At 41.4% G+C, this 26256-nt stretch overlaps 1 protein-coding gene across 2 annotated transcripts in view; it reads right to left on the bottom strand.

Annotated features, from left to right (window-relative positions):
• Positions 1–26256, bottom strand: part of LOC141154274 (EF-hand calcium-binding domain-containing protein 14-like) — a 315751-nt gene that overhangs the window by 208838 nt on the left and 80657 nt on the right. For both annotated transcript variants that reach the window (XM_073639921.1, XM_073639930.1), the window contains exons 2-4: positions 21754–21941; positions 15961–16019; positions 5891–5977 (exon numbers count right to left, since the gene is read on the bottom strand). In XM_073639921.1, the coding sequence (XP_073496022.1) occupies positions 5891–5977; positions 15961–16019; positions 21754–21941 (334 nt within the window). The remainder of the gene's footprint in view (positions 1–5890; positions 5978–15960; positions 16020–21753; positions 21942–26256) is intronic.

Here is a 26256-nt window from a genome sequence, read left to right as displayed (position 1 = left end):
AGCACCTATCTATTATGACCCCCCTCCCAGGTGGCACTAAAAATCCACCCCAGAAAAGACGCTAGCGGCAGGGCAGCACAACACCTCCAAGGCATAGCGGGACAGCTCATGCCAGGTGTCCAGCTTTGAGACCCAATAGTTGAAGGTCGCAGAGGAATTAGGGAGTACACTGGTTTGGTCGGCCAGGTATTACTTGACCATGTTTGAAAATGTTTCCCTTCTTGTCAAAAATACCTGGTCATCAGGTCATGGACACTGGAAGGGTGTCAAGAAATTGGCCCCGGCCTTTAACAGTGTACCCCTGCCTCTGCTGTACCTAGTGTGTGTCTTCCTCACCTCTCCTCCTTGGTTGGGCAAGGAAGCCTGCCCCCTGCCGCTAGAGTAGTCTGAAGGGAATTAATTTTTTCAACATGTTTTCCACAATGATCTTCTGGTAGAGCACCATTTAGTAGACCTCTCTGCCTCAGGAATGAGAGTTGTAAAGTTCTCCTTGTAGCGTGGGTCTAGACGGTTGAACAACCAGGACTCTATTTGGCCAAGATGAATATAATGCGAGGGTCACTGGAAAGTCAGCGATACATAAAGTAAGATATATGTGCCAAGCTCCCTACAGCCAACACTTCCCTGTCTCAGCCATGATGATGACTCGCCATCTATTCCTTCTCATTCTCTTCCTCCTCATTCCCCTCTTCAGCCAACGCACATAGGAGAGACAGGACACAGATTGTGTGAGTACTATCCTCTGTTGTGCTAGCAACCAGCTCCTGTTCCTCCTCTCCTCAGCCTCCACCTCCTCATTGTTACCCAATTCACACTGAGTACTTGAGATGAGGCTGGGCTGGGTTGTATCTCCCTGTCTCATGTCTTCCTCCATCTGGTCTGCATGCAAAGCTTCATGTTTAATTGTCAGCACAACTGTTTAAGTAGGCATAGAATTGGGATCTTCAAACGAAACAACCACAATCCAAAGCCCAAATTTCATAATATAAAAATAATTTTATTAGATCCGTGTATAATAATTGGTGCACAAGTGGTGCAAATGACATACAATATATAAAAATACATCATGATATGGGACATGCAAGACCCATTCTGTGAGACCCATGTATGTCTATGTAATTCTACTAAGTGTGTTGGTAAGTGCATGGGTTATATTCCTGGAAAAGTGCTGCTACAAGGCAGGGACAACACACAGGGAGAAATAATGGCGGCTTGTGACCAAGTACCGAGGGATGGCTGCCACCATGAGTCAGCGGAAATCCTCTGTGTCCACAAGCCTAGATGTCAACATTTCCATGGCAAGCAGCCTGTAAATATGCGAGTTTAGTGTTTGGGCCTGTGGGTGGGTGGCTGTGAACTTTCTTTTTCGTCCCAGGGCCTGGGGTAGGGAGAGCTGAATGCTGTGCTGGGACAAAAAAAATGTGGCTGTGGACACATGGAGGTAAATAGGTGCTCTCATCCACTTGCCCAGCTGTCTTTAGCATGGACCAGGCCTCATCCCACTGAACATCCTCTCTCCTTTCCCATCAGCAGAATACTACTCAGACAACAAAGGGTCAGGGTAAAACAGTGTGGCAATACTTTATTGAACCACCAAACAAACAAAAAATATATAGAACAGTCCCAACACAAGATGGTGCAAATTACAGCGTCTCAACCTTCCAGTAGCTTGCCAGGATTAGAGCAGCTGCAACTTCTAGGGACTTGACCTGGGTTACTCCTCACGTAATCGACGAGAACTGACTCATATCCGTTGGGTCCACACATGGCGTCCTCCATGTCCTGTGGACCCTGGACCAAACCAGACCGTGTGTTGGTGGCCTGGTATTCAATCTGTTGAAGCTGGCACAACTCCTGTAGTTGCCATTTCTTGTTGCAGTTATACATCCACTCCGGACCTCTTCCCAAGGCCGAGCCGTTGGAGTTGGACACGTTAGTGTTCTAAACCTGCTGTGTATGCCTCACCTATGGTCTGTGGGGTCTGTCTATATGACTCCATGGTTGCGGAACCCTTGGATGGTGTCTATGAACACCAGTCCCCTGCAGCTCCCCCATATCCGCTGGGCTGAGTAGTATCCCACTGATGCCATCAAGTGTGGAGACACAAGGTTAGTGGGTGCTCTCATCCGCTGGCCTGAGACCGCATGGCCAGAGCCGCTCTTCTTTCAAGTGGGCACAATGCTAATCAGACAACAAAGGATGAGGGTAAAACAGTGTGGCAATACTTTATTGAACCACCAACCAACAATAACATATAGAACAGTCCCAACAAATAACCAAGATGGTGCAAATTATGGAGTCTTATCCTTCCGCTGAATCACCAGGATTAGAGCCGCTGGGACTTGGGGGCTTCCAGGGCCGACTACCATCACCAGTGGCACTCCGCTTTGGTGGGTGCCTACAGAGAGGAGGTAATGACAAGCTTAGGAAGCTGACAGTGCATTGAGGTACGTGGCTCGGTGACTGGAGAGTCTCAACCTGGCTTCTCTGAATGTCTCCATGGGACCAGATGACCAGAGGGTCCCAACTTGGCTTCTCTAAACATCTCCATGGGGCCAGGTGACCGGAGGGTCCCAACCTGGCTTCCCCAAAAGTCTCAATGTGCAAGGTGACCGAAGGTTCCCAACCTGGCTTCCCCAAATGTCTCCATAAGTTCAGTGATCTTCAATGGAGGAGATCTATATTGTTCCTGCTAGGTCTGTTGTCCCTTAGGCTGGCATCCTGTAGAATATCAAATTTGTGTCCCTCTTGTTGGAGCCATGGTGTCCTGGCTGCTGTTCTGTAGAGTCTCTGACTGGCGAATAGAGGCAGATCCCCTTTTATAGTTCACAACTATCCTTCAGGTCATCATCCACAGGTCATGGGGAAGGTGGGATAAGGTCAACTCTCATTGTTTGAGTATTTAATCAATCGGCATAATTTGTCCTTCACTGTTTGCAAGTCAACAAGCTACATGGACTTATACAATGGGTAATCACCGTATTAGCAAACATTGTTTGTTCAATGACCCTGCTTCCTTGTCCTCCAAGAATAGCAATACAATAAACTACACTGTGTGCAAAATTATTAGGCAAATGAGTATTTTGATCACATGATACTTTTTATACATGATGTCCTACTCCAAGCCGCATAGGCTTGAGAGCCAACTACCAATTAAGTAAATCTGGTGATGTGCATCTCTGTAATGAGGAGGGGTGTTGACTAATGACATCAACACCCTATATAAGGTGTGCTTCATTATTAGGCAACTTCCTTTCCTTTGGCAAAATGGGTCAGAAGAGAGATTTGACGGGCTCTGAAAAGTCCAAAATTGTGAGATGTCTTGCAGAGGGATGCAGCAGTCTTGAAATTTCCAAACTTTTGAAGTGTGGTCACCGAACAATCAAGCGTTTCATGGCAAATAGCCAACAGGGTCGCAAGAAGCGTGTTGGCCAAAAAAGGCGCAAAATAACTGCCCATGAATTGAGGAAAATCAAGCGTGAAGCTGCCAAGATGCCATTTGCCACCAGTTTTGCCATATTTCAGAGCTGCAACGTTACTGAAGTATCAAAAAGGACAAGCTGTGTGATACTCAGGGACATGGCCAAGTTAAGGAAGGCTGAAAAACTACCACCTTTGAACAAGAAACATAAGATAAAACGTCAAGAATGGGCCAAGAAATATCTTAAGACTGATTCTTCAAAGGTTTTATGGACAGATGAAATGAGAGTGACTCTTGATGGGCCAGATGGATGGGCCAGAGGCTGGATCACTAAAGGGCAGAGACCTCCACTCCGACTCAGACGCCAGCAAGGTAGAGGTGGGGTACTGGTATGGGCTGGTATCATCAAAGATGAACTTGTGGGACGTTTTCGGTTTGAGGATGGAGTGAAGCTCAACTCCCAGACTTACTGCCAGCTTCTGGAAGACAACTTTTTCAAGCAGTGGTACAGGAAGAAGTCAGTATCGTTCAAGAAAAACATGATTTTCATGCAGGACAATGCTCCATCACATGCATCCAACTACTCCACAGCGTGGCTGGCCAGTAAAGGTCTAAGAGAAGAAAAAATAATGACATGGCTCCCTTGTTCACCTGATCTGAACCCCATAGAGATCCTGTGGTCCATCATAAAATGTGAGATCTACAGGGAGGGAAAACAGTACACCTTTCGGAACAGTGTCTGGGAGGCTGTGGTGGCTGCTGCACGCAATGTTGATCGAAAACAGATCAAGCAACTGACAGAATCTATGGATGGAAGGCTGCTGAGTGTCATCATAAAGAAAGGTGGCTATATTGATCACTAATTTTTTTGTTTTTTGTTTTTGCATGTCATAAATGTTTATTTCTAAATTTTGTGCACTGATATTTGTTTACCTGGTGAAAATAAACAAGTGAGATGGGATTATATTTGGTTATTATTAAGTTGCCTAATAATTCTGCACAGTAATAGTTACCTGCACAAACATATATCCTTCTAAGATAGCCAAATCTAAATAAAAAACACTCCAACTTCCAAAAATATTAAGTTTGGATTTATGAGTCTTTTGGGTTGATTGAGAACATAGTTGTTGATCAATAATAAAAATAATCCTCTAAAATACAACTTGCCTAATAATTCTGCACACAGTGTATAGAAGCTGATGTAAGAGGTAAACTGCAGCCATTCAACAATTGACTAATATCAAATTAAGTCAAAAGTTCAGACAATAGCCTATGCTTCTTGACCCACTGAGGAAAAACACATCAATTCAAGAGTCAACTTTCAGACTCATATGAACAATAGTCTATGTCTCCTAGCCTACTGAAAATATACATCTGGCATAATTAAGATTAAATGCTGTGTTGTCACAGTGGTCAACTGCAGCAGTTATATATTTAGCAACAGACTGCAAAGCCCTAAGCCCTACCTAGAGGCTGTATTCAGCCACTCTCTTTGCTCCAACAGTTGTCCCTAGGCTAAATACAGAATGTAATGCATGGAAACAGCAAAACAAAAGATTAGCCCTTAGAAGGACTTTTAATATGATGGTTCAGCATCAGCAACAGAATCACTACTAGAGGACACTGATTCCTTAAACTGTGCACACACAGTCCTTGACAGCTACTCCGTCCAAACACAACTGTCCCTGAGCTGTGCAATGACATCAGTGTGCCGAACATGGAGGCGTCGATCTTTTATATCCTCTGATGAGGTAATGCGGCCAGTTAATCACTGTAATGTCACTACCAAAATGGCTATGGAATTACAGTAATTGGCAGGCCATCCCCGCATATTTATTGGCTGTGTAACAGGTGCCAAACATGATGGGCGGGAATTCAAGCATTAAATCCGAGCACCAGCCAATGCTGAACGAGTGCAGAGCACATCGAACACCCAGATGCTCGAGTGATATCCGAATCACCGAGCACATTTGCTCATCACTATTTAAATGTTTCTTTTCACAAGAATTATCCATTTAAGCAAGAGATCAAAGCGGACATAAATGTCTCCTTGCTTTCAGTCAAAGTATACTTTTTGTGATGAAACAAGAGTAAATTACCAAAAATTTTCATCAGTATGGCAGAAATGTGTCAGAAAAATATCCCACTTTGCAAACATATGCGCTTCGTTTGTACATGGTTGACACAAACTTTAAATATATGTGAAATGCATTTTCTTCTTCATTCATTTATAATTATACACAGATGTTTAAGATTTTTTTATGCTTATTTAAAAAGTATGTTAAAAATTATGCATAAATCAGCAAAAGTACTGTATTGTGTTTGTTAGTACATGTTACCCTAATGACATTTTTATGTCAAAAACATTGTTGCATATCCATTTTTTTACCATTTTGTAGCGTAATGATCCACAATATTCTCTGTTCTTTAAAAAGATATTTTTCATTAAATAGACAAAGCTGTACTTACAACTTCTAATGCATTGACTCTTTTCAAAAGATTACTGTCCTTGGATTGATACTGTGGTTGAACCTGCTCCATTTTCTGATCATCATTCTGTATAATTAAAAGAACTGAATAAAAAATCAAGTTGCAAATTGTGAAAATCACTTATGATCCAAAATACAAAAAATAATCCCAGTCTAATCACATGAGGCCCTGTTCATCTAGGTGTGTTTGCCAGTTTTCTTGAAATGTTGCAAAAGTTTTGTTCAACCTAAGATTGTCCAAAGGTTTTGCAGCTTCTGCCATTTTTACTCCAGTCTAAGCCAGCTTTCCAAAAATGGGTGGAGCATGAGTTCGGATGACATGTGTCAAAGCTTGCCTGGAAAATTCATCAAAATTGAAGAATAAGAGTAAAATGTGACCAATGAAAGCATTTTGTGGATGTAAAAGATGTCAATGAGTGAAATGAAGGAAGACGTAAAACTGGAAACTAAATAAAATCATAAGGTAAAATATGAAGGCTGTCAACCAACACCATTGGCCCAATTTATTAAGACTGGCCTTGTGTACTCTAGTCCTAATGACGAAACCAATAGCATAAGATGCACTAAAACCATTAAGAACCATACACCTCTTAATGTATTAGACATATCTTATGACTTCTGTGCTCCTGTTTTAGGGACTGGAGTATATTTCAGGTTTAATTTACGCCTCCAAAGTGGGGTAAGTCATACCAGAAATGTACTCCAGTCCCTGACACAGCTGTACAGCATCTGTAAGATGTGGATGTGGCTAATTCATTAAGAGACACAAAAATTAAGTGCATGTTACTCCACTGGTGCCTTCATTAAGACTGATGTACACAATTCCAGATGGAAATTTACTCTGCCATACAAATAAAGCTCCACTGGGAACAGCTGATCTGTAATGGCTGTGGTACTGATCACCACTGTACTTGAAATAATAATCCGTAAGATGTCATAGCTGCTGAGCATTATGGGGAGACCCACACGACAATGCAAAATGATGCTTAGCAGCTATGGCATGCTTCAGCAGTGTGGGAAAATGGTGCCAGGCAAGTTTTTTCCTTTTTCAACCATAAATCAAATTTCAAAATGTTTACATTTGCATGAAACCACAAATTTCAGGAAATTCGACTCAAATTCAATCTTCTTGGTATTCAGCATTTCACATTAAAGCATATATTTTTATAATTTTTTTGTTTGCACGATTATACACGTGGCACGATTATACAAGTGGCAATACAAACTATGTTTTTTTTATATTACTATTTGCAGTTTACTTTTGGGAAAAAGTGAGGTGATTTACACACACGCTATATACAGTATATACCAGTCAAAAGTTTGGATACACCTATTCATGCAATGGTTTTCCTTGTTCTTATTGGAATGTGCACATTGTTTATTCAGACTGCAAGCAACAAAATTGCAAAGAAACAAGTTTAGAAACAAGGAGTACAGAAACAAGTGTGAAACATACCAGAATATGTGATAATCTTTAGATTCCTCAAGGTACCCCCCCTCCTTTTTACTCTGATGTGAGATTTATATCACCTTGGCATTTTCTCGAGCATCTTCATCAGTTAATCACCTGGTATGGCTTTCCAGCCTAAAAGTAGTCCCAAGAGGTGCTGAGCACTAGATGGCTGTTTTGCCTTCAGTCTGTGGTCCAACTCATCTCAATCCATATCAATTTGGTTGAGGTTGAGTAATTGTAGAGGCCATGTCATCCGATGCAGCACTCATTCCCTCGCCTTCTTCATGACATTGCCCTTACAAAGCTTGTAGGTTTGTCCTTGTCCTGTAGCAACCCTAATGATGGTCTCAGTAAGTGCAAAACAGATGGTGATGGTAGTTATGCTGGCTAAGTGTGCCATAAGTTTGGAATAAATCACCAACAGTGTCATCAGCAATGCACCTCCACACCATCAAACATCCCCTTCCATGCTCTACTGTGGACATCACACGTCTGGCAGTTGGTACTAAAAATCTAAAATTTTGACTCATTAGACCACAGAACATATTTCCAGTGATTTAATGTCCAGTTCTTGTGTTTCTTCGGCCAAATTAAACTGTTATCTGAGGTGCTGTCAATTTGCAGATCATGAGGCTGGTAACTCTGATGAACCTATCCTTTGCAACAAAAGTATTTTTTGGTCTTTCTTTCCTGAGGCTGTCCTCCTGAGAGATAGTTTCATCATGATAATTAATGGTTTTCATGACTGCACTTGAGGATATCCTCAAGGCTTTAGCAATTTTCGGATTGATTGACCTTCATGTCTTAACGTAATGATGGACTGTAATTTCTTTTTGCTTAGTTGAGTGGTTATTGCCACATTCTCACTTGAAACAGTAGTGTTTTAGAGCTCAGTACTGTATGAAACTGTATACCAACACTGTTTTTGCAACATACACTTGATGGTCTCAAACAGTTTTAAACATCCGTTGACCCCACAAATCAAGTCTTTTTGATGTATACCTGCTCATTGGAACCCTTTTCAGGTGACTTCTGTACTTAATGAAGCCACTTGAGACAATGCCCACGGGATAAAAAGCTGGCATTAGAGTAAAAGGGATCCAAGTAGATAAAACTCGTTAGCTGGGCTGCGCTGCTAGAATAATTAAATTAATTAAACAATGAAGATAACAATGTTTTTTATTCACAGTGTACTTCAACGCCGTACCGACATCTTTATTAAGTGAAAAAAAAACAAATGTCTAAATAATAAATAAACTTTATCATCATTATTGAAGAATTTGATTGCTCCAGCAGCATAGCCCACCTAATGTGTTTTATCCAATTGGATCCATTTCTTCATCTAAATAAGAGGAAAATAATTAGAGGAATCTATAGTCTAATGTTTATTTTGGCATATTTCATGTATTTTTTACTGCTTGCTTCAATATTTGTTCCTTCAAGGTTTTGCTGCCTTCAGTCTGAATCTACAATGTGAAAATATCACTAAGAACAAGGAAAACGATTGCATGATTCCGTGTGTTTTACCATAATTATTAGTGATGAGTAGTGCTGAGCATTCCGATACTGAAATATCGGGTATCGACCGATATTCGCGGTATCGGAGTTCCGATGCTGAGTTCCGATACTTTTGGCGTGGGGTTCCCTGTAATTTTAGTCTCTAGCGGAGGTTAAGCAGACGGTTGGGGCAGATGTTTGAAGCCTGGGAAGGGGGTAATACCCACGGAGCTTCCCAGGCTACTAATATCATCCCCCAGCTGAATACCTAGCCTTTACTAGCTATTAAAATGCGGGACCCCCAAAAAAATGACATGGGGTCCCAATGATTTTAATAGCTAGCAAAGGCTAGGCAGACAGCTGGGGGCTGATATTAATAGCCCAGGAAGGGTGCCATGAATATTGGCCCCCTCCCAGGCTAGAAACACCAGCCGTCAGCCGCCCCAGAAATAGCGCATCCATAGGATGCGCTAATTCTGGCACTTAGCCTCGCTCTTCCCACTGCCCTGTAGCAGTGGCAGTGGGGTAATAGGGCTGGGGTTGATATCAGCTTATAATGTCAGCTGACATCAAGCCCAGGTTAGTAATGGAGAGGCATCTATAAGACACCTCCATTACTAACCCCATAGTCAAAGTTAAAAAAAACACAAACACCCAGAATAAAGTCCTTTAATTGAAATAAACACACAATTCTTTATTGTTCTAAATTAAACCATACTTACCATCAAGCCCATTCCAGCTGAAGCCAATGTCTTCTGCAATAAAAGTAAAATAATAAACCAACATCATCCTTACCTTTCCATGGTTCCCATGACGGCTCCAGCTCTGCTACATTGACATAACAGGCTGGATCGCAGCCGAAAGCTGCCATCCAGCTTTCCATGCCACAGACACTGAGAAGCGCAGGCATGCTTGTGAGCTGAGTTCATTGGACATGACCTCGGCTCATCTTTATGCCGTCACAGCCAGACACTGAGGAGCGCAAGCATGCCTGCGCTTCTCAGTGTCTGCGGCATGGAAAGCTGGATGGCAGCTTTCGGCTGCGATCCAGCCTGTCATGTGAATGTAGCAGAGCTGGAGCCGTAGTGGGAACCATGGAAAGGTAAGGATGATGTTGGTTTATTATTTTACTTTTATTGCAGAAGACATTGGCTTCAGCTGGAATGGGCGTGATGGTAAGTATGGTTTAATTTAGAACAATAAAGAATTGTGTGTTTATTTCAATTAAAGGACTTTATTCTGGGTGTTTGTGTTTTTTTTTTAACTTTGACTATGGGGTTAGTAATGGGGGTGTCTTATAGACGCCTCTCCATTACTAACCTGGGCTTGATGTCAGCTGGCATTATAAGCTGACATCAACCCCAGCCCTATTACCCCACTGCCACCGCTACAGGGCAGTGGGAAGAGCGAGGCTAAGTGCCAGAATTGGCGCATCCTATGGATGCGCCATTTCTGTGGCGGCTGACGGCTGGTGTTTCTAGCCTGGGAGTGGGCCAATATTCATGGCACCCTTCCTGGGCTATTAATATCAGCACCCAGCTGTCTGCCTAGCCTTTGCTAGCTATTAAAATAGGGGGGACCCCACGTCATTTTTTTTGGGGTCCCCCATTTTAATAGCTAGTAAAGGCTAGGTATTCATCTGGGGGCTGATATTAGTAGCCTTGGTAAGCTCCGTGGGTATTATCCCCTTCCCAGGCTTCAAACATCTGCCCCAGCCGTCTGCTTAACCTCTGCTAGAGACTAAAATTAGGGGGAACTCTACGCCAATTTTTTTTTTTTAATAAATCCTTTATTTTAACACTAAATGACAAGTACAGTAACCAACACTGTTACTCTACTTATTATATATGTGACTGACATGTTTCTATCTATCTAATCTATGTGTGATGCTCTATTCTTTCTGTTCTAAATTGTCGGGTACCGATGTATGCCGCTGAAGAATTGCCGGCCAGCTTTTTTAAAGCGACGGGTGCATGAAAACACTATTATTTTTTTTTTTATAAATCCTCTATTTTAACACTAAATAACAAGTACAGTAACCAACACTGTCACTGTACTTATTATATATGTGACTGACATGTTTCTATCTATCTAATCTATGTGTGATGCTCTATTCTTTCTGTTCTAAATTGTCGGGTACCGGTGTATGCCGCTGATGAATTGCCGGCTTTTCATGTTTCACTGTGAGCACTGTTCCCAACGATTTGGGCAATCACTGTAATGCCACAACCACCATGGCTGTGACATTACAGTGAGTGGCAGACAATCCCTGCATGATTGGTGATCTAAATAGCGCCAAACATGCAGGACGAGGACCCAAGCTCCTGCCCAAGCATCTCGAAAGTACTCGGCGAGCTCCGAGCATCTCGAGTACTGAGATGCTCGGGCGAGTACCGAGCAGTGGCGAGCATGCTCGCTCATCACTAGTAATTATATATATACCTTGAAATTGAAAATACAAGAAATATTTGTGTAATTGTGCAAATCACAGGATTGATAGACATGTTAATGATAAGAAAATAAAGAAAAAATTGAAAATAAATGTTCAAAACATCTCAATTTATTCAATATTGCGAATGAGCACCATCTGTAGAAATACAGGTGCTCTACACACCTTGGCATGTTATCAATGAGGTTATTATTGGGGTTGAATGAAGAATGCTTTGCCACATTGAATGCACTTGGGCATGTATATCATCAAGATCTATATATATACACTGTTCAAAAAAATAAAAGGAACACTTAAACAACAGAGTATAACTCCAAGTAAATCAAACTTCTGTGAAATCAAACTGTCCACTTAGGAAGCAACACTGATTGACAATCAATTTCACACGCTGTTGTGCAAATGGAATAGATAATAGAGGGAAGTTATTGGCAATTATCAAGACACCCTCAATAAAGGAGTGGTTCTGCAGGTGGGGACCACAGACCACATCTCAGTACCAATGCTTTCTGGCTGATGTTTTGGTCACTTTTGACTGTTGGTTGTGCTTTCACACTTGTGGTAGCATGAGATGGACTCTACAACCCACAGAAATTGCTCAGGTAGTGCAGCTCATGCAGGATGGCACATCAATGCGAGCTGTGGCAAGAAGGTTTGCTGTGGTGTAGTTTCCAGAGGCTGAAGGCGCTACCAGGAGATAGGCCAGTACACCAGGAGACGTGGAGGGGGCCATAGGAGGGCAACAACCCAACAGCAGGACCGCTATCTCCACCTTTGTGCAAGGAGGAACCGGAGGAACACTGCCAGAGCCCTGCAAAATGACTTCCAGCAGGCCACAAATGTGCGTATGTCTGCACAATTGGTTAGAAACCGACTCCATGAGGGTGGCATGAGGGCCCAACATCCACAGATGGGGTTTGTGCTTACAGCCCAACACAGTGCAGGACGCTTGGCATTTGCCACAGAACACCAGGATTGGCAAAGTTGCCACTGTGCTCTTCACAGATGAAAGCAGGTTCACACTGAGCACATGTGACAGACATGACAGAGTCTGGAGACGCCATGGAGAGTGATCTGCTGCCTGCAACATCCTTCAGCATGACCGGTTTGGCAGTGGGTCAGTAATCGTGTGGGGTGGCATTTCTTTGAAGGGGCCACACAGCCCTCCATGTGCTCGCCAGAGGTAGCCTGACTGCCATTAGGTACCGAGGTGAGATCCTCAGACCCCTTGTGAGACCATATGCTGGTGCGGTTGGCCCTGGGTTCCTCCTAATGCAGGACAATGCCAGACCTCATGTGGCTGGAGTGTGTCAGCAGTTCCTGCAAGATGAAGGCATTGAAGCTGTGGACTGGCCTGCCCGTTCCCCAGACCTGAATCCGATTGAGCACATCTGGGACATCATGTCTCGCTCCATCCACCAACATCACGTTGCACCACAGACTGTCCAGGAGTTGGTCGATGCTTTAGTCCAGGTCTCGGAGGAGAACCCAAAGGAGACCATCCACAACCTCATCAGGTGCATGCCCAGGCAGTTGTAGGGAGGTCATACAGGCATGTGGAGGCCACACACAATACTGAGCCTCATTTTGACTTGTTTTAAGGACATTACATAAAAGTTGGATCAGCCTGAGTTTTTCCACTGTAATTTTTGGGGTGACTACAAATTCAGGCCTCCATTGGTTAATAAATGTTATTTCCATTGCTGATTTTTGTGTGATTTTGTTGTCAGCACATTCAACTTTGTACAGAACAAAGTATTCAATGAGAATATTTTATTAATTCAGATCTAGGATGTGTTATTTGAGTGTTCCCTTTATTTTTTTGAGCAGTGTACAGTATATGTTTTAATGTTTTTGATTGTTTTAATCAGTCTACCTGTGATTGTTTAATTTCCTTTTCAATATAACACAATCCTGTACTATTTCAGTCTATTGTGAAGTTGACGACTTTCTGTCGGTTTATAGCAGATCTAACATGGCAGATATGGGAGCCTTCAGGATGCTGTAACACAGATACTTTAGATGCAGTGACAGAGAAACAAAGAGCAGCCAGTACAGGGTTAAATAACAAGGGGGATTTACTGTAACAGGGTCAATCTCCACGCAGGGAGTAACAGGGAATATATGGGGACAACAAGGGAAGTAGCAGGTAATATGCTATAACTGACAATCCACAGTTGGGCTAGATGTAGCAGAGTCGACACGGTTGTAATCGGCAGTTTTTTCACTTAGCTGACTCTTGCAACTCACAATGTAGTTGCCGGCTGCCCGGGGGCTTCAACCGATGGTGTTCCCTCGCCGCCTGCACTGGGGACTGCAGGTAATCGAGTGCTGGGGCTCGGAGGTACAAATCAACAATTCTTCTTCATCCACATCGTGGCTTGGGGCAACTGTGAAAGGACCCTCTCTAGACGCAGGTGATTCTTCTTCATCCTCGTCTGGGCTATTTCCGCCCTGGGAGGGAGTGTGAGATCACCTTCGCCCAGATTAACGCACCGCACTATAACATTGCCACCCTGGACGGTGGCCATGTTATAGTGTGGTGCGTTAATCTGGGCGAAGGTGATCTCACACTCCCTCCCAGCATCGATGGACAAAGTACCCTCCCGGACTCCTGGTCCATCGATGTTGGTTCTATCTGGGATCCCGTGTCAATCAGGCAGTGAACAGCCTGACCGCTCATTTCGGCTCAGACAGTCGGGCTGGTAGAAACTAGGTCTTTGGGACTTCCTCTTTTTCTTTCCCCTTCCTTGGGCTCCGGGCTGTGTCCCCCAAACACGGAGCCCGCTAGCTTAACGGGTGCCGCAACAGGGGCCGCCCTCGGCTAGCACACCCCCTGGCGTAATTTCCTGCGCCTCCACACTTCAAGCGGGTCATGTCTCTGTCTGTGTAGGGCTGCCTCACTTCTCTATGGAACTCTCCTGCAGGGCGGGGCCTGAATTCAATTCTTTCCCTAACTGGGGCAATCGATCTGGGTATCTTTGGTGTCGGTGCAGGTCTTCTTGAGCCTGGACCATTCACCCCGCATCTGCTGTATCTCCTTTTGCATCTCTCAAGCCCATTCTGGTTCAGCTGCAGGTAGGGTGGGTACCTCATTGCTCCGGACCATCCCTGCCAGGGCCGTCACCCCCATCTCCTGCTCTCTCACACGTGCCTCCGCCCCCACTTCTAGAAAAGTCATACCTGGGTTAGCGCGCAAGAGCTTCCGCAAGGCCTGCTTCAGATGCACATCCCTGGGGCCTGCCATAAATTGGTCCCTTAAGATCACATCAGGGGGGCCCAATCCCAAATTCCCCATGTCGTCTTTTCTAGTGATATAGGCATGCACCCTCTGTAATGCATTAACACATTGCGTCACAGTCTCCCCCACCTGCTGCACTTGGTGAAACAGCCGTATCCTCAGCTCTCCTACATTGGTGGGATCCCCATGCATCTCTTCCAATATCCGCACCACTTTTTCTACAGTTTCCCGGTCATGGGGAGGGCGGTACATCACGGATTGTCGGGCCTCGCCATCCAGGGCCAGTAAGGCTATTTCGGCTTGCATAGCTGGGGTCATTGGATGCATACGTAACATACTCCTAACTCTCTCAAACCAGTCCCACAGTATCATATTGTTCCCGGTGAACTTTGGGAGATTGCTGAGCATGGCCCCCAGCAGCAAGCTAGATCTAGGGGCTCCCAGGATGGACTGATCTGCAGTGTCTGTGTCTAAAGACTGCATCTTGCCAACTACGCCAAATGTAACACAGGTACTTTAGATGCAGTGACACAGAAACACAGAGCAGCCAGTAAAGGGTTAAATAACAAGGGGGATTTACTGTAACAGGGTCAATCTCCACGCAGGGAGTAACAGGGAATATATGGGGACAACAAGGGAAGTAGCAGGTAATATGCTATAACTGACAATCCACAGTTGGGCTAGATGCAGCAGAGTCGACACAGTTGTAATCGGCAGTTTTTTCACTTAGCTAACTCTTGCTCCTCACAAGGCTGTTGCTGGCTGATGCCAGTGTTGCTTTCTTCCGGCTTCCCCGCCTAAACAATGCTCTGTCTTCTGGCGGCAGCGGGCGGTCTCCGGTTTGACACGCTGAGCTCCTAGTCGATAGCAGTGCACCTCACTTGCTTGGCTCCAGGGATCCTGTGTCTCTTCTCCCTCTAGTCGGGCTTGACTCCCACTGTCCACTGCCGCTTTTCCCGCGCAAAAACTCCTTTTCCACTCTCTTCCTGACTCCTCAGTTCTCTCCCTGGACACACCCCCAGCTTCCCGGTCACCTGTCTCCTGTCTCGCAGTCTGTCTTCCCCCTGCAACAAGAAGCACGGCCCCGGCAGTTCCGGATCCCTTGTTTTGAAAGTACTTACACCCCGGTCTTCCCCCTTACAATGCCATCAGATGTCATGTCAACCAATTGCTTCTCGCTATAGGATCGCCTGATGAATGATCATCACAAGTGACAGCCGAAATATTAAACCCTTATAAATGCTCTTGTTATGCTTGAAAGTGGTATTTAAAGGGTTAAGCTGTTGAAATTGGGGCTAGCTTTGATTGCATCAATTATACTCTGGTTCTCGCTGTGTAACAGAGCCAGTTCCCATGCTTTATTGAGCAGAATATACATGTACAGTACATCGGAGTTAATGAAGTGCTTCTTACCTTGTGTGTTCCATTTAGAATACTTTCTTTGTCAGTATGATAAAGATGATCTAATTTATCTAAAAAAAATAGGTGTTCATTTATTGTTTTTTTTTATAGCAATATATTCTGCAATATCAACATACATATAAATGTCCATCCAAATGGAGCTTACAATCTAATTTCCCTATCTAAGGCCTCATTCAGATATCAGTGCAATGTGCAAAAAATGGTCTGATTTTCAACAGTGATTTGGATCCAATTTTAATCAGTGTTTGATTTCATTAGTGTTTTTTACATAAGATAATAAATAAGTAAATTGAAGAGCTTTTCCTACCCATTACAATTTAAAAAATATACATCACATGGATTGCACACAGATGCCGATGTGTGCTGTCACTGATTCTTTAGGGACCTGTTAATTTTGGATAATTTTAATATGTGACTCGGACATGATCTTTTGCCGCATACATGGTCCACAAAAAACACAGGTTATATTGATTATAACATGTAGAAGTTCTGTCTGTGAGAAAAGCAGTTAGAACATGTACTTGAAAAACAGATGTCTGAATGAGGCTTTAGACACATATTTTTTGCTCGGAAACTAATTCACCGATCATTGAATTTTTGATAGAATTTAACATTCACACAAGAATTACCACTGACTTATCTCAAAATTCTGGAAATCACTAATACATTAGGAAATGTGGTGCCAGATTCACAGATACTCCTTGAAAGTAGGACATTCACTTTAAAATACTAATTATGTTGTATATTCTGGAGACAGATTGCAATCAATTAAAAATGACTTGTGCTATATAAAACACATACACATATTTTATATATATATACATATATATATATATATATATATATATATATATATATACAGTACAGACCAAAAGTTTGGACACACCTTCTCATTTAACCCCTTAAGGACCAGAGCTTTTTCCGTTTTTGCTTTTTCGTTTTTTGCTCCCCTTGTTCCCAGAGCCATAGCGTTTTTAATTTTTGGTCAATATGGTCATGTGAGGGCTTATTTTTTGTAAGACGAGTTGTACTTTTCAACGCCATGACTAGTTTTGCCATATCGTGTACGGGAAAACGGTAAAAAAATTCCAAGTGTGCTAAAATTGCAAAAAAAGTGCAATACCACAGTTGTTTTTTATTTTTTTTTTTACCACTTTCAGTGAATGCTAAAACTGACCTGCCATTCTTATTCTCCAGGTCATTACTAGTTCGTAGACACCAAACATGTATAGGTTCTTTTATATTTAAGTGGTGAAAAAAAATTTGGTACAAAAAAAATAAAAAATAGCGCCATTTTCTAAGACCTGTAGCGTCTCCATTTTTCGGGATCTGGGGCTGAGTGAGGGCTTATTTTTTGTACACCGGGCAGACATTTTTAATGATAACATTTTGGGGTATATTCGATGTTTTGATCGTCCGTTATTGCATTTTATTGCAATTTTGCGGCGACCAAAAAACGTAATTCTGGCGTTTAGAATTTTTTTCTCGTTACGCCGTATACTGATCGGATTAATTCTTTTTTTATGTTGATAGATCGGGCGATTCTGAATACCAAATATGTCTATGTAGGTTTTTTTATATATATTTTATTTTGAATGGGGCGAAAGGGGGGTGATTTAAACTTTTATATTTTTTTAATTTTTTTAATATTTTTAAAAACATTTTTTTCTCACTTGTTGCTTGCTTCAATAGTCTCCATAGGAGATTAACACATGTGGAATTATATACTTAACAAAAAAGTGTGAAACAACTGAAAATATGTCTTATATTCTAGATTCTTCAAAGCAGCCACCTTTTGCTTTGATGACTGCTTTGCACACTCTTGGCATTCTCTTCATGAGCTTCAAGAGGTAGTCACCGGAAATGTTTTTCACTTCACAGGTGTGCCCTGTCAGGTTTAATAAGTGGGATTTCTTGCCTTATAAATGGGGTTGAAACCATCAGTTATGCTGTGCAGAAGTCTGGTGGATGCACAGCTGATAGTCCTACTGAATAGACTGCTAGAATTTGTATTATGGCAAGAAAAAAACAGCTAAGTAAAGAAAAACGAGTGGCCATCATTACTTTAAGAAATGAAGGTCAGTCAATGTGTTAATTCATAGTTTTGATGCCTTCAGTGTGAATGTACAATTTTCAAAGTCATGAAAATACAGAAAAATCTTTAAATGAGAAGGTGTGTCCAAACTTTTGGTCTGTACTGTATATATACAGAATGGGGAAAAAAGTATTTAGTCAGCTATCAATTGTGCATGTTCTCCCACTTAAAAAGATGAGTGAGGCCTGTAATTGACATCATAGGTAGACCTCAACTATGAGAGACAAAATGAGAAAACAAATCCTGAAAATCACATTGTCTGATATGGAAAGAATTTTTTTTCAAATTTTGGTGGAAAATAAGTATTTGGTCAATTACAAACAAGGAAGATTTCTGGCTCTCACAGACCTGTAACTTCTTCTTTAAGAGGCTCCTCTGTCCTCCACTCATTACCTGTAGTACTGGCATCTGTTTGAACTTGTTATTCGTATAAAAGACACCTATCCGCAACCTCAAACAGTCACACTCCAAATTCCACTATGGTGAAGATCAAAGAGCTGTCAAAGGACACCAGAAACAAAATTGTAGCCCTGCACCAGGCTGGGAAGAATGTATCTTCAATAGGCAAGCAGCTTGGTGTGAAGAAATCAACTGTGGGATCAATAATTAGAAATGGAAGACATACAAGACCACTGATAATCTCCCTTGATCTGGGGCTCCACACAAGATCTCACCCAGTGGGGTCAAAATGATCCCAAGAACGGTGAGCAAAAATCCAAGAACCACACGGCAGGACCTAGTGAATGACCTGCAGAGAGCTGGGACCAACGTTACACAGGCTGCCATCAGTAATACACTACGCCACCAGGGACTCAAATCCTGCAGTGCCAGACGCATCCCCCTCCTTAAGCCATTACATTTCCAGGCCCATCTGAAGTTTGCTAGATAGCATTTGGATGATCCAGAAGAGTATTGGGAGAATGTCATATGGTCAGATGAAATCAAAGTAGAACAGTTTGGTAGAAACACAACTCGCCGTGTTTGGAAGAGAAAGAATGCTGAGTTGCATCCAAAAAACATCATACCTACTGTGAAGCATGGGGGTGGCAACATCATGGTTTGGGGCTGTTTCTCTGCCAAGGGACCAGGATGACTGATCCGTGTACATGAGAGAATGAATGGGGCCATGTATCGTGAGATTTTGAGTGCAAACCTTCTTCCATCAGCAAGGGCATTGAAGATGAAACGTGACTGGGTCTTTCAGCATGACAATGATCCCAAGCACACTGCCAGGGCAACGAAGCAGTGGCTTCGTAAGAAGCATTTCAAGGTCCTGGAGTGGCCCAGCCAGTCTCCAGATCTACCCTGTAGAAAACCTTTGGAGGGAGTTGAAAGTCCATGTTCCCCAGCGACAGCCCGAAAACATCACTGCTCTAGAGGAGATCTGCATGCAGGAATGGGCCAACATACCAGCAACAGTGCGTGCCAACCTTGTGAAGACTTACAGAAAACGTTTGACCTCTGTCATTGCCAACAAAGGATATATAACAAAGTATTGCGATGAACTTTTGTAATTGACCAAATACTTATTTTCCACCAAAATTTGAAAAAAAAAATCTTTCCACATCAGGCAATGTGATTTTCAGGATTGGTTTTCTCATTTTGTCTCTCATAGTTGAGGTCTACCTATGATGTCAATTACAGGCCTCTCTCATCTTTTTAAGTGGGAGAACTTGCACAATTAGTGTCTGAGTAAATACTTTTTTCCCCACTGTATATACACACATATATATATAGATATACACTGCTCAAAAAAGTAAAGGGAACACTCAAATAACACATCCTAGATCTGAAATAATGAAATATTTTCATTGAATACTTTGTTCTGTACAAAGTTGAATGTACTGACAACAAAATCACACGAAAATCATCAATGGAAATCAAATTTATTAACCAATGGAGGCCTGGATTTGGAGTCACCCCCAAAATTAAAGTGGAAAAACACACTACAGGCTAATCCAACTTTGATGTAATGTCCTTAAAACAAGTCAAAATGAGGCTCAGTATTGTGTGTGGCCTCCACATGCCTGTATGACTCCCTACAATGCCTGGGCATGCTCCTGATGAGGTTGTGGATGGTCTCCTATGGGATCTCCTCCCAGACCTGGACTAAAGCATCCGCCAACTCCTGGACAGTCTGTGGTGCAATGGTGGATGGAGCGAGACATGATGTCCCAGATGTGCTCAATCGGATTCAGGTCTGGGGAATGGGCTGGCCAGTCCATAGCTTCAATGCCTTCATCTTGAATGAGGTCTGGCATTGTCCTGCATTAGGAGGAACCCAGGGCCAACCGCACCAGCATATGGTTTCACAAGGGGTTTGAGGATCTCATCTCGGTACCTAATGGCAGTCAGGCTACCTCTGGCGAGCACATGGAGGGCTGTGCGGCCCTCCAAAGAAATGCCACCCCACACCATTACTGACCCACTGCCAAACCGGTCATGCTGAAGGATGTTGCAGGCAGCAGATCGCTCTCCACAGCGTCTCCAGACTCTGTCATGTCTGTCACATGTGCTCAGTGTGACCCTGCTTTCATCTGTGAAGAGCACAGGGCGCCAGTGGCGACTTTGCCAATCCTGGTGTTCTGTGGCAAATGCCAAGCGTCCTGCACGGTGTTGGGCTGTGAACACAACCCCCATATGTGGATGTCGGGCCCTCATACCACCCTCATGGAGTTGGTTTCTAACTATTTGTGCAGACACATGCACATTTGTGGCCAGCTGGAGGTCATTTTGCAGAGCTCTGGCAGTGCTCCTCCTGTTCCTCCTTGCACAAAGGCGGTGGTAGCGGTCCTGCTGCTGGGTTGTTGCCCTCCTACGGCCCCCTCCACGTCTCCTGGTGTACTGGCTTGTCTCCTGGTAGCGCCTCCAGCCTCTGGACACTATGCTGACAGACACAGCAAACCTTCTTGTCACTGCTCGCATTGATATGCCATCCTGGATGAGCTGCACTACCTGAGCAACTTCTGTGGGTTGTAGAGTCCATCTCATGCTACCATGAGTGTGAAAGCACAAAAGCACAACCAACATTCAAAAGTGACCAAAACATCTGCCAGAAAGCATTGGGACTGAGATGTGGTCTGTGGTCCCCACCTACAGAAACACTGTGTGTGTGTTGATAATTGCCAATAATTTCCATCTATTGTCTATTCCATTTGCACAACAGCATGTGAAATTGATTGTCAATCAGTGTTGCTTCCTAAGTGGACAGTTTGATTTCACAGAAGTTTGATTTACTTGGAGTTATATTCTGTTGTTTTAAGTGTTCCCTTTTTTTTTTTGAGCAGTGTATATAGATCTATCTATCTATCTATCTATCTATCTATCTATCTATCTATCTATCTATCTATCTATATATTCACACACACAACATGCACTTTGAATGACAAAAACACCAGACAATATCACTGATTCACATGCAAAGATAACATATTGTACTATGTGCAATTCACAGGTTGAATTTCTGCTGCCTCTTTCGGATATCAATGGGTGTAAACCTATGTCAGACAGTATGGAGACTGGGAGCTGAGGGGTCTACACTCAGATATGTTGTTGTTTAATGCAGTTTAGTTTTTATTCAACAGGGCTGAACAGCTACTCAGAAGTTTGCTATGGGGCCTAATGAATTCCAATTATCCCCTGGTATGGTCGATCCAGTAATTGTGAGTAGCACAAATGAGATTACTCACCATTTTTTCCATTGTTTTGCATGGTAGTATATTCTGTTTTACATTTTTTCACATCCATGTGTTCAGTCAGAAGAAAGATAAACAGCACCACTTGTGACAAGACCAGAAACACTATAAATATAGTATGACAAAGCCGTTGTGGATGTGACCATGTCACATTTGCAGTCAATCTTCTTAAATTAGATTTCCTAAAACATTAGAAGAAGCATGCCATTAAATGTAATCCTCTTATATAAATACAAAGCCACAAGGATACAAAAAGGCTGGATTTAAGAGCTACAATTCTAAGGATCTTTTATAAAATAATAATGAGTTACTATTGTCCAATGGTTTTTCCATTTGTGGCTGATTATTGTATAATATTGCCTGCGGTCTTTCATTCCTATATTGATTGATGTTATTCATTCCTATATTAATGCTTGAAATGGCATATATCGACTTTCACTTTATTTGATGTCACAAATTCTTATTATGTCAGTTTAATCTCAATACCAATGAAAGGGATCAAACAAAGGAATTTAGAGATATTAAATGCAGTCCCATATAAAAAGTAAAGTAAACTCACCTTTGATTTTATATTTATATTATAGACAAACATTGTTATATACAATATTAGCCCGTTCCTGTCTTATCCTACTTTCATTTTTGCTCCTTTTTTTTCTCCTTCTTCCAAGATTGAGACATTTTTACATTTTTTTGTCAACATAACTGTATAAAGCTTTGATTTCTTTGTTCGACGAGTTGAAAGATTTATATGACGATTTATTTTGCTATACAATGTACTGGAAATCAGGAATAATTTCCAAGAAATGGTGGAAAAAATGCAATTTTGGCCTTGTTTTTGGGTTTCATTTTCACAATGTTCATAAAGTTGTTAGAGTTAACTAGGATCATGATTTTTATGCCATCATGGTCATGATTACTTTGATACAAAATTTGAATAAATGGTGAAAATAATAAAAATTTGCAAGCATGAAAATTTGTTTTATGTTGTCATTTTCTGAAACCCATAATTGTTTTATTTTTCCATTGGCGTACCTGAGTTTTATGCATGCCAATCTGATGTTTTTATTAATACCATTATGGGGTACATATGATATTTAGGTCATTTTTTGTTATTATTTTTATTTCATTTTTTAGGAGAGTGATTAAACCAAAAAATGTTAAACCTTATTATTTTTATGCCGTTTCCTATATAAGTGAATTAATTTTATAACTTGAGAACTTGGATGCAGCAATAACAAAAATGTTTATTTATTTTCTAAGAGTAGAAAGGAAGTGATTCAATCTTTTAGATTTTTAGTTTTTTTTCAATACTTTTAAGCCTTTTTTTATTGTTTACTTTAATTTTTAGTTCCTAAGAGGACTTGAACATGCAAACGTTTGATCGTTTGTTTTGTGAGTTGTAAAACTGCAGTACTGCAGCATGTAGAGATAATGATGTTCTCCTTTGAAAGCCAGCTTTAGACTGGGATTTATAGGGAGACCAAAATGGCCTTCAGCAGTCAACCCACTGGCATCCAAAAATCGCATTGGTGGAGGCAAGCGGTGAATACACACTGGTAATCAGTCCATGTAAATGCCACAGTAAGAGATTGACAGCGGTATTTAAATGGTTGAACACAAGCAATCAGGCATATGACTATTGCATCCTATGTTGGTAAGGGTTTAAACAATTTTAAGTAACTTCTTGAATGCAGTTGTATGACATTAGAAAACAGGATCCGAAAACAGAAATAATGCTACTCTTGTCTACAAGTTGTGTGTGATATCTGGTATTACAGCCCAGCTCAGTTTTTGAGTAAAAATGTCAGTTTGTAAAGTTCCTTGCTTATATTTTGTGGTATTTTTTACACATTGTATATGTAAGCAAAATAATATAGTTAGCAAAGCAAGGACAAATATAAAGAAACATGACTTCAGAGGACTTGTCACCAGGTCAAAAGGGGCCAGTTTTTGCTATTTTTGCTTTTATTTCCACTGCTCCCCTTAGTATTCCATTTTTTAACTGTCTATACAGTCCCAGAAATATGCATCTTTTTAATTAGTGCTAAAATTTTATGGTCTTTACCAAGGGTGAATTACTCACAGGATTCTCTAGGTTTGTGTCTTGCTGTTCTGCATTATTATTATTTTTTTAATGGCCTTCAGCTTGATTTTAAGACATGACGACATGATGGATGAATGGTCTGTGATCTGTAGGAAAATCAATCTTGTTCAAGCCTAGATAGGTCCACCAGGGTCTTCTCCGCCATTATTTTATAGTACTAAGCCATCATGTTGCTGGTCTTCCTCTTTGTCTTGTTCCTTCTATTCTTCTGACCATGATGTCCTTCTCCGGTGATTGATCTCTTTGTATGATGTATCCAAAGTAGGCAAGTCAGAGCTTGGTGATTCTTACTTCGAGCGACATGTCTGCCTTGATTTGTTCCAAAATTAATTTATTTGTTCTTCTTGCCATCCATAATATTGATAACATCCTACAGCACCACATTTCAAAGGCATTGATTCTTCTTTTGTCTTGGTTCTTTATGGTCCAGGTTTCATCATTACCCTGTGAGTAATGCCACCTTGGTAAAAGACCATAAAAATTAGCACTAAATTAAAAGGCCAATATCTCTGGAACCATCTGTAAGATTTTAAAAAACAAACAAACAAAAAATGGTGTACTCAAAGGAGCAGCGAAAAAAAAAAGGAGAGGCCACTTTTAACTTGGCATCAAGCCCTCTTTAAGTTTGCCAGAATTTATAATGTAAGTTACAATGCAAAATAAACCACCATGACTTATAATCAGGTTCCATTATGGTATCTGTAATTTTGACAAAAATAACTTCTACATGCATTTTTAGAGAAATTGTATATTTACAACTAAACCAAAAAGAAAAAATCCCCTAAAACAAATAATCTTTTATTAATTACTTTAAAATACCACAATATAGATAAACACTCCCAAATACGGATAAAATACTGTACAACGAGATGATATGTATATCGGGAGGTGTTTTTAGGGATTCAATATTACAGTTTAAATATTCCTATGATCACCCAAAGTATGCTCACCCTACCTTGCAGCAGTGGTTGCCACCCTAAATATGAGAAGTGGCACCCTCGCTCAACGTCAACTGGCCCTCATTGGCCGTATTATATACCCAATCACAAAAATATAAAATACACATGCCAACAAATAACTCAAAAGGTATATATTGCACCTTCCCAAGGCCACTGGACATGAGTCCAAAACTTAAGACAACCAGCTCTATTGTCTAGATGAATACAGTAATACTGACACCACTTGCATAAAGTATGCTGGTATAGATTAATTTTAATAGTCTGACTCTCAAATAGTGCTATATATAGTAGCATTAATGAACCATAGTTAGGTGTCTAATAAATCACAGATAGTATATACACTTCTATGTACCTAATAACAGTATTTATTCCAATAGAGTATTGCACAAGCCCATGGCCCAAGGAAAGAACCCTAACAGGTTCAATGTTTCACCCCTCTTTTTTATATATAAACTTGAGGGTAGATAATTATATACACGCAATATACATGCTCAAGAAGAAATTTTTAGGCACTTATCGCATCGATGGGGCATTGTCCCATCCCAATGCATTTCTCCCCACTGATTGCTGGGGTTTATCAGGGGACTTCAGCGGATCAAAAATTCAACATCATAGACACAGATACCAAACAATGTGTTGTTCCCGAGGCCACAGAGTTAATGCTGTAGATGGGAAAGGTACCTAAAAATTTATTTTTTATATTTACAACAAACCTGATTTATCAATTGTCTCTGTTTTATTTGTACAGAATAATACAAGTAAATATATATTACATTCATTATGGCTACACTTTATTGTTCTGGGTATAGGCATTGATATTCATACAGTGGAAATGCATCCGATACATGCTGGAGGTAATGAACACAGTAAAAATTTCCCTGATTATGAAGGATAATTGAGGTCAGTTTTTTATACTGCCCAGCAATTAACCCAAAGCTGATTTGGGCAAAGATCAAATGATGATTTCATGTGAAGGCTAGTTTACTTTCACTAGCCTGAGGTGGATGATAATAAAAGTTCTCCAAATATTTCCATTAACAGCATCTTGCAGTAATCCATTAGGATAAGATAGAAGGAGATCCTGCTTCCTGTTCTATCAGTCATGTAATGAAAGGTGCATCAACTATCTGGACCTATATCTTCACACTAGTAAATTAAACAATGGGACACATCACCTGATGCAAATAGTTCCTTTATCTTTTCATTCACGTCAGGAGCATTTGCTTTAAGCACTTATCTTAAGAAACAGCTGCTCATCTGAAAGATAAACTCAGATGAAAAGTAATTGGGAATGGAAAGTTTGGTGGATAACATTTTTCATTTCTGTAGAAAACTGCATTATCAGAAACATAGAATATTGGATTATTTGACCTCTAGCACTTATCAATAAAAGCACTAACTCTCATGGGCAATGGCAAGCTAGTAGATGGAGAG

Source organism: Phyllobates terribilis, unplaced genomic scaffold, assembly GCF_046119375.1.
Source record: "Phyllobates terribilis strain yellow unplaced genomic scaffold, ASM4611937v1 Scaffold_1__5_contigs__length_1240528914, whole genome shotgun sequence".
NCBI lineage: Eukaryota > Metazoa > Chordata > Amphibia > Anura > Dendrobatidae > Phyllobates > Phyllobates terribilis.
Note: the sequence above shows the minus strand (reverse complement) of the source record. Positions and strands in the feature narration are given on the sequence as shown.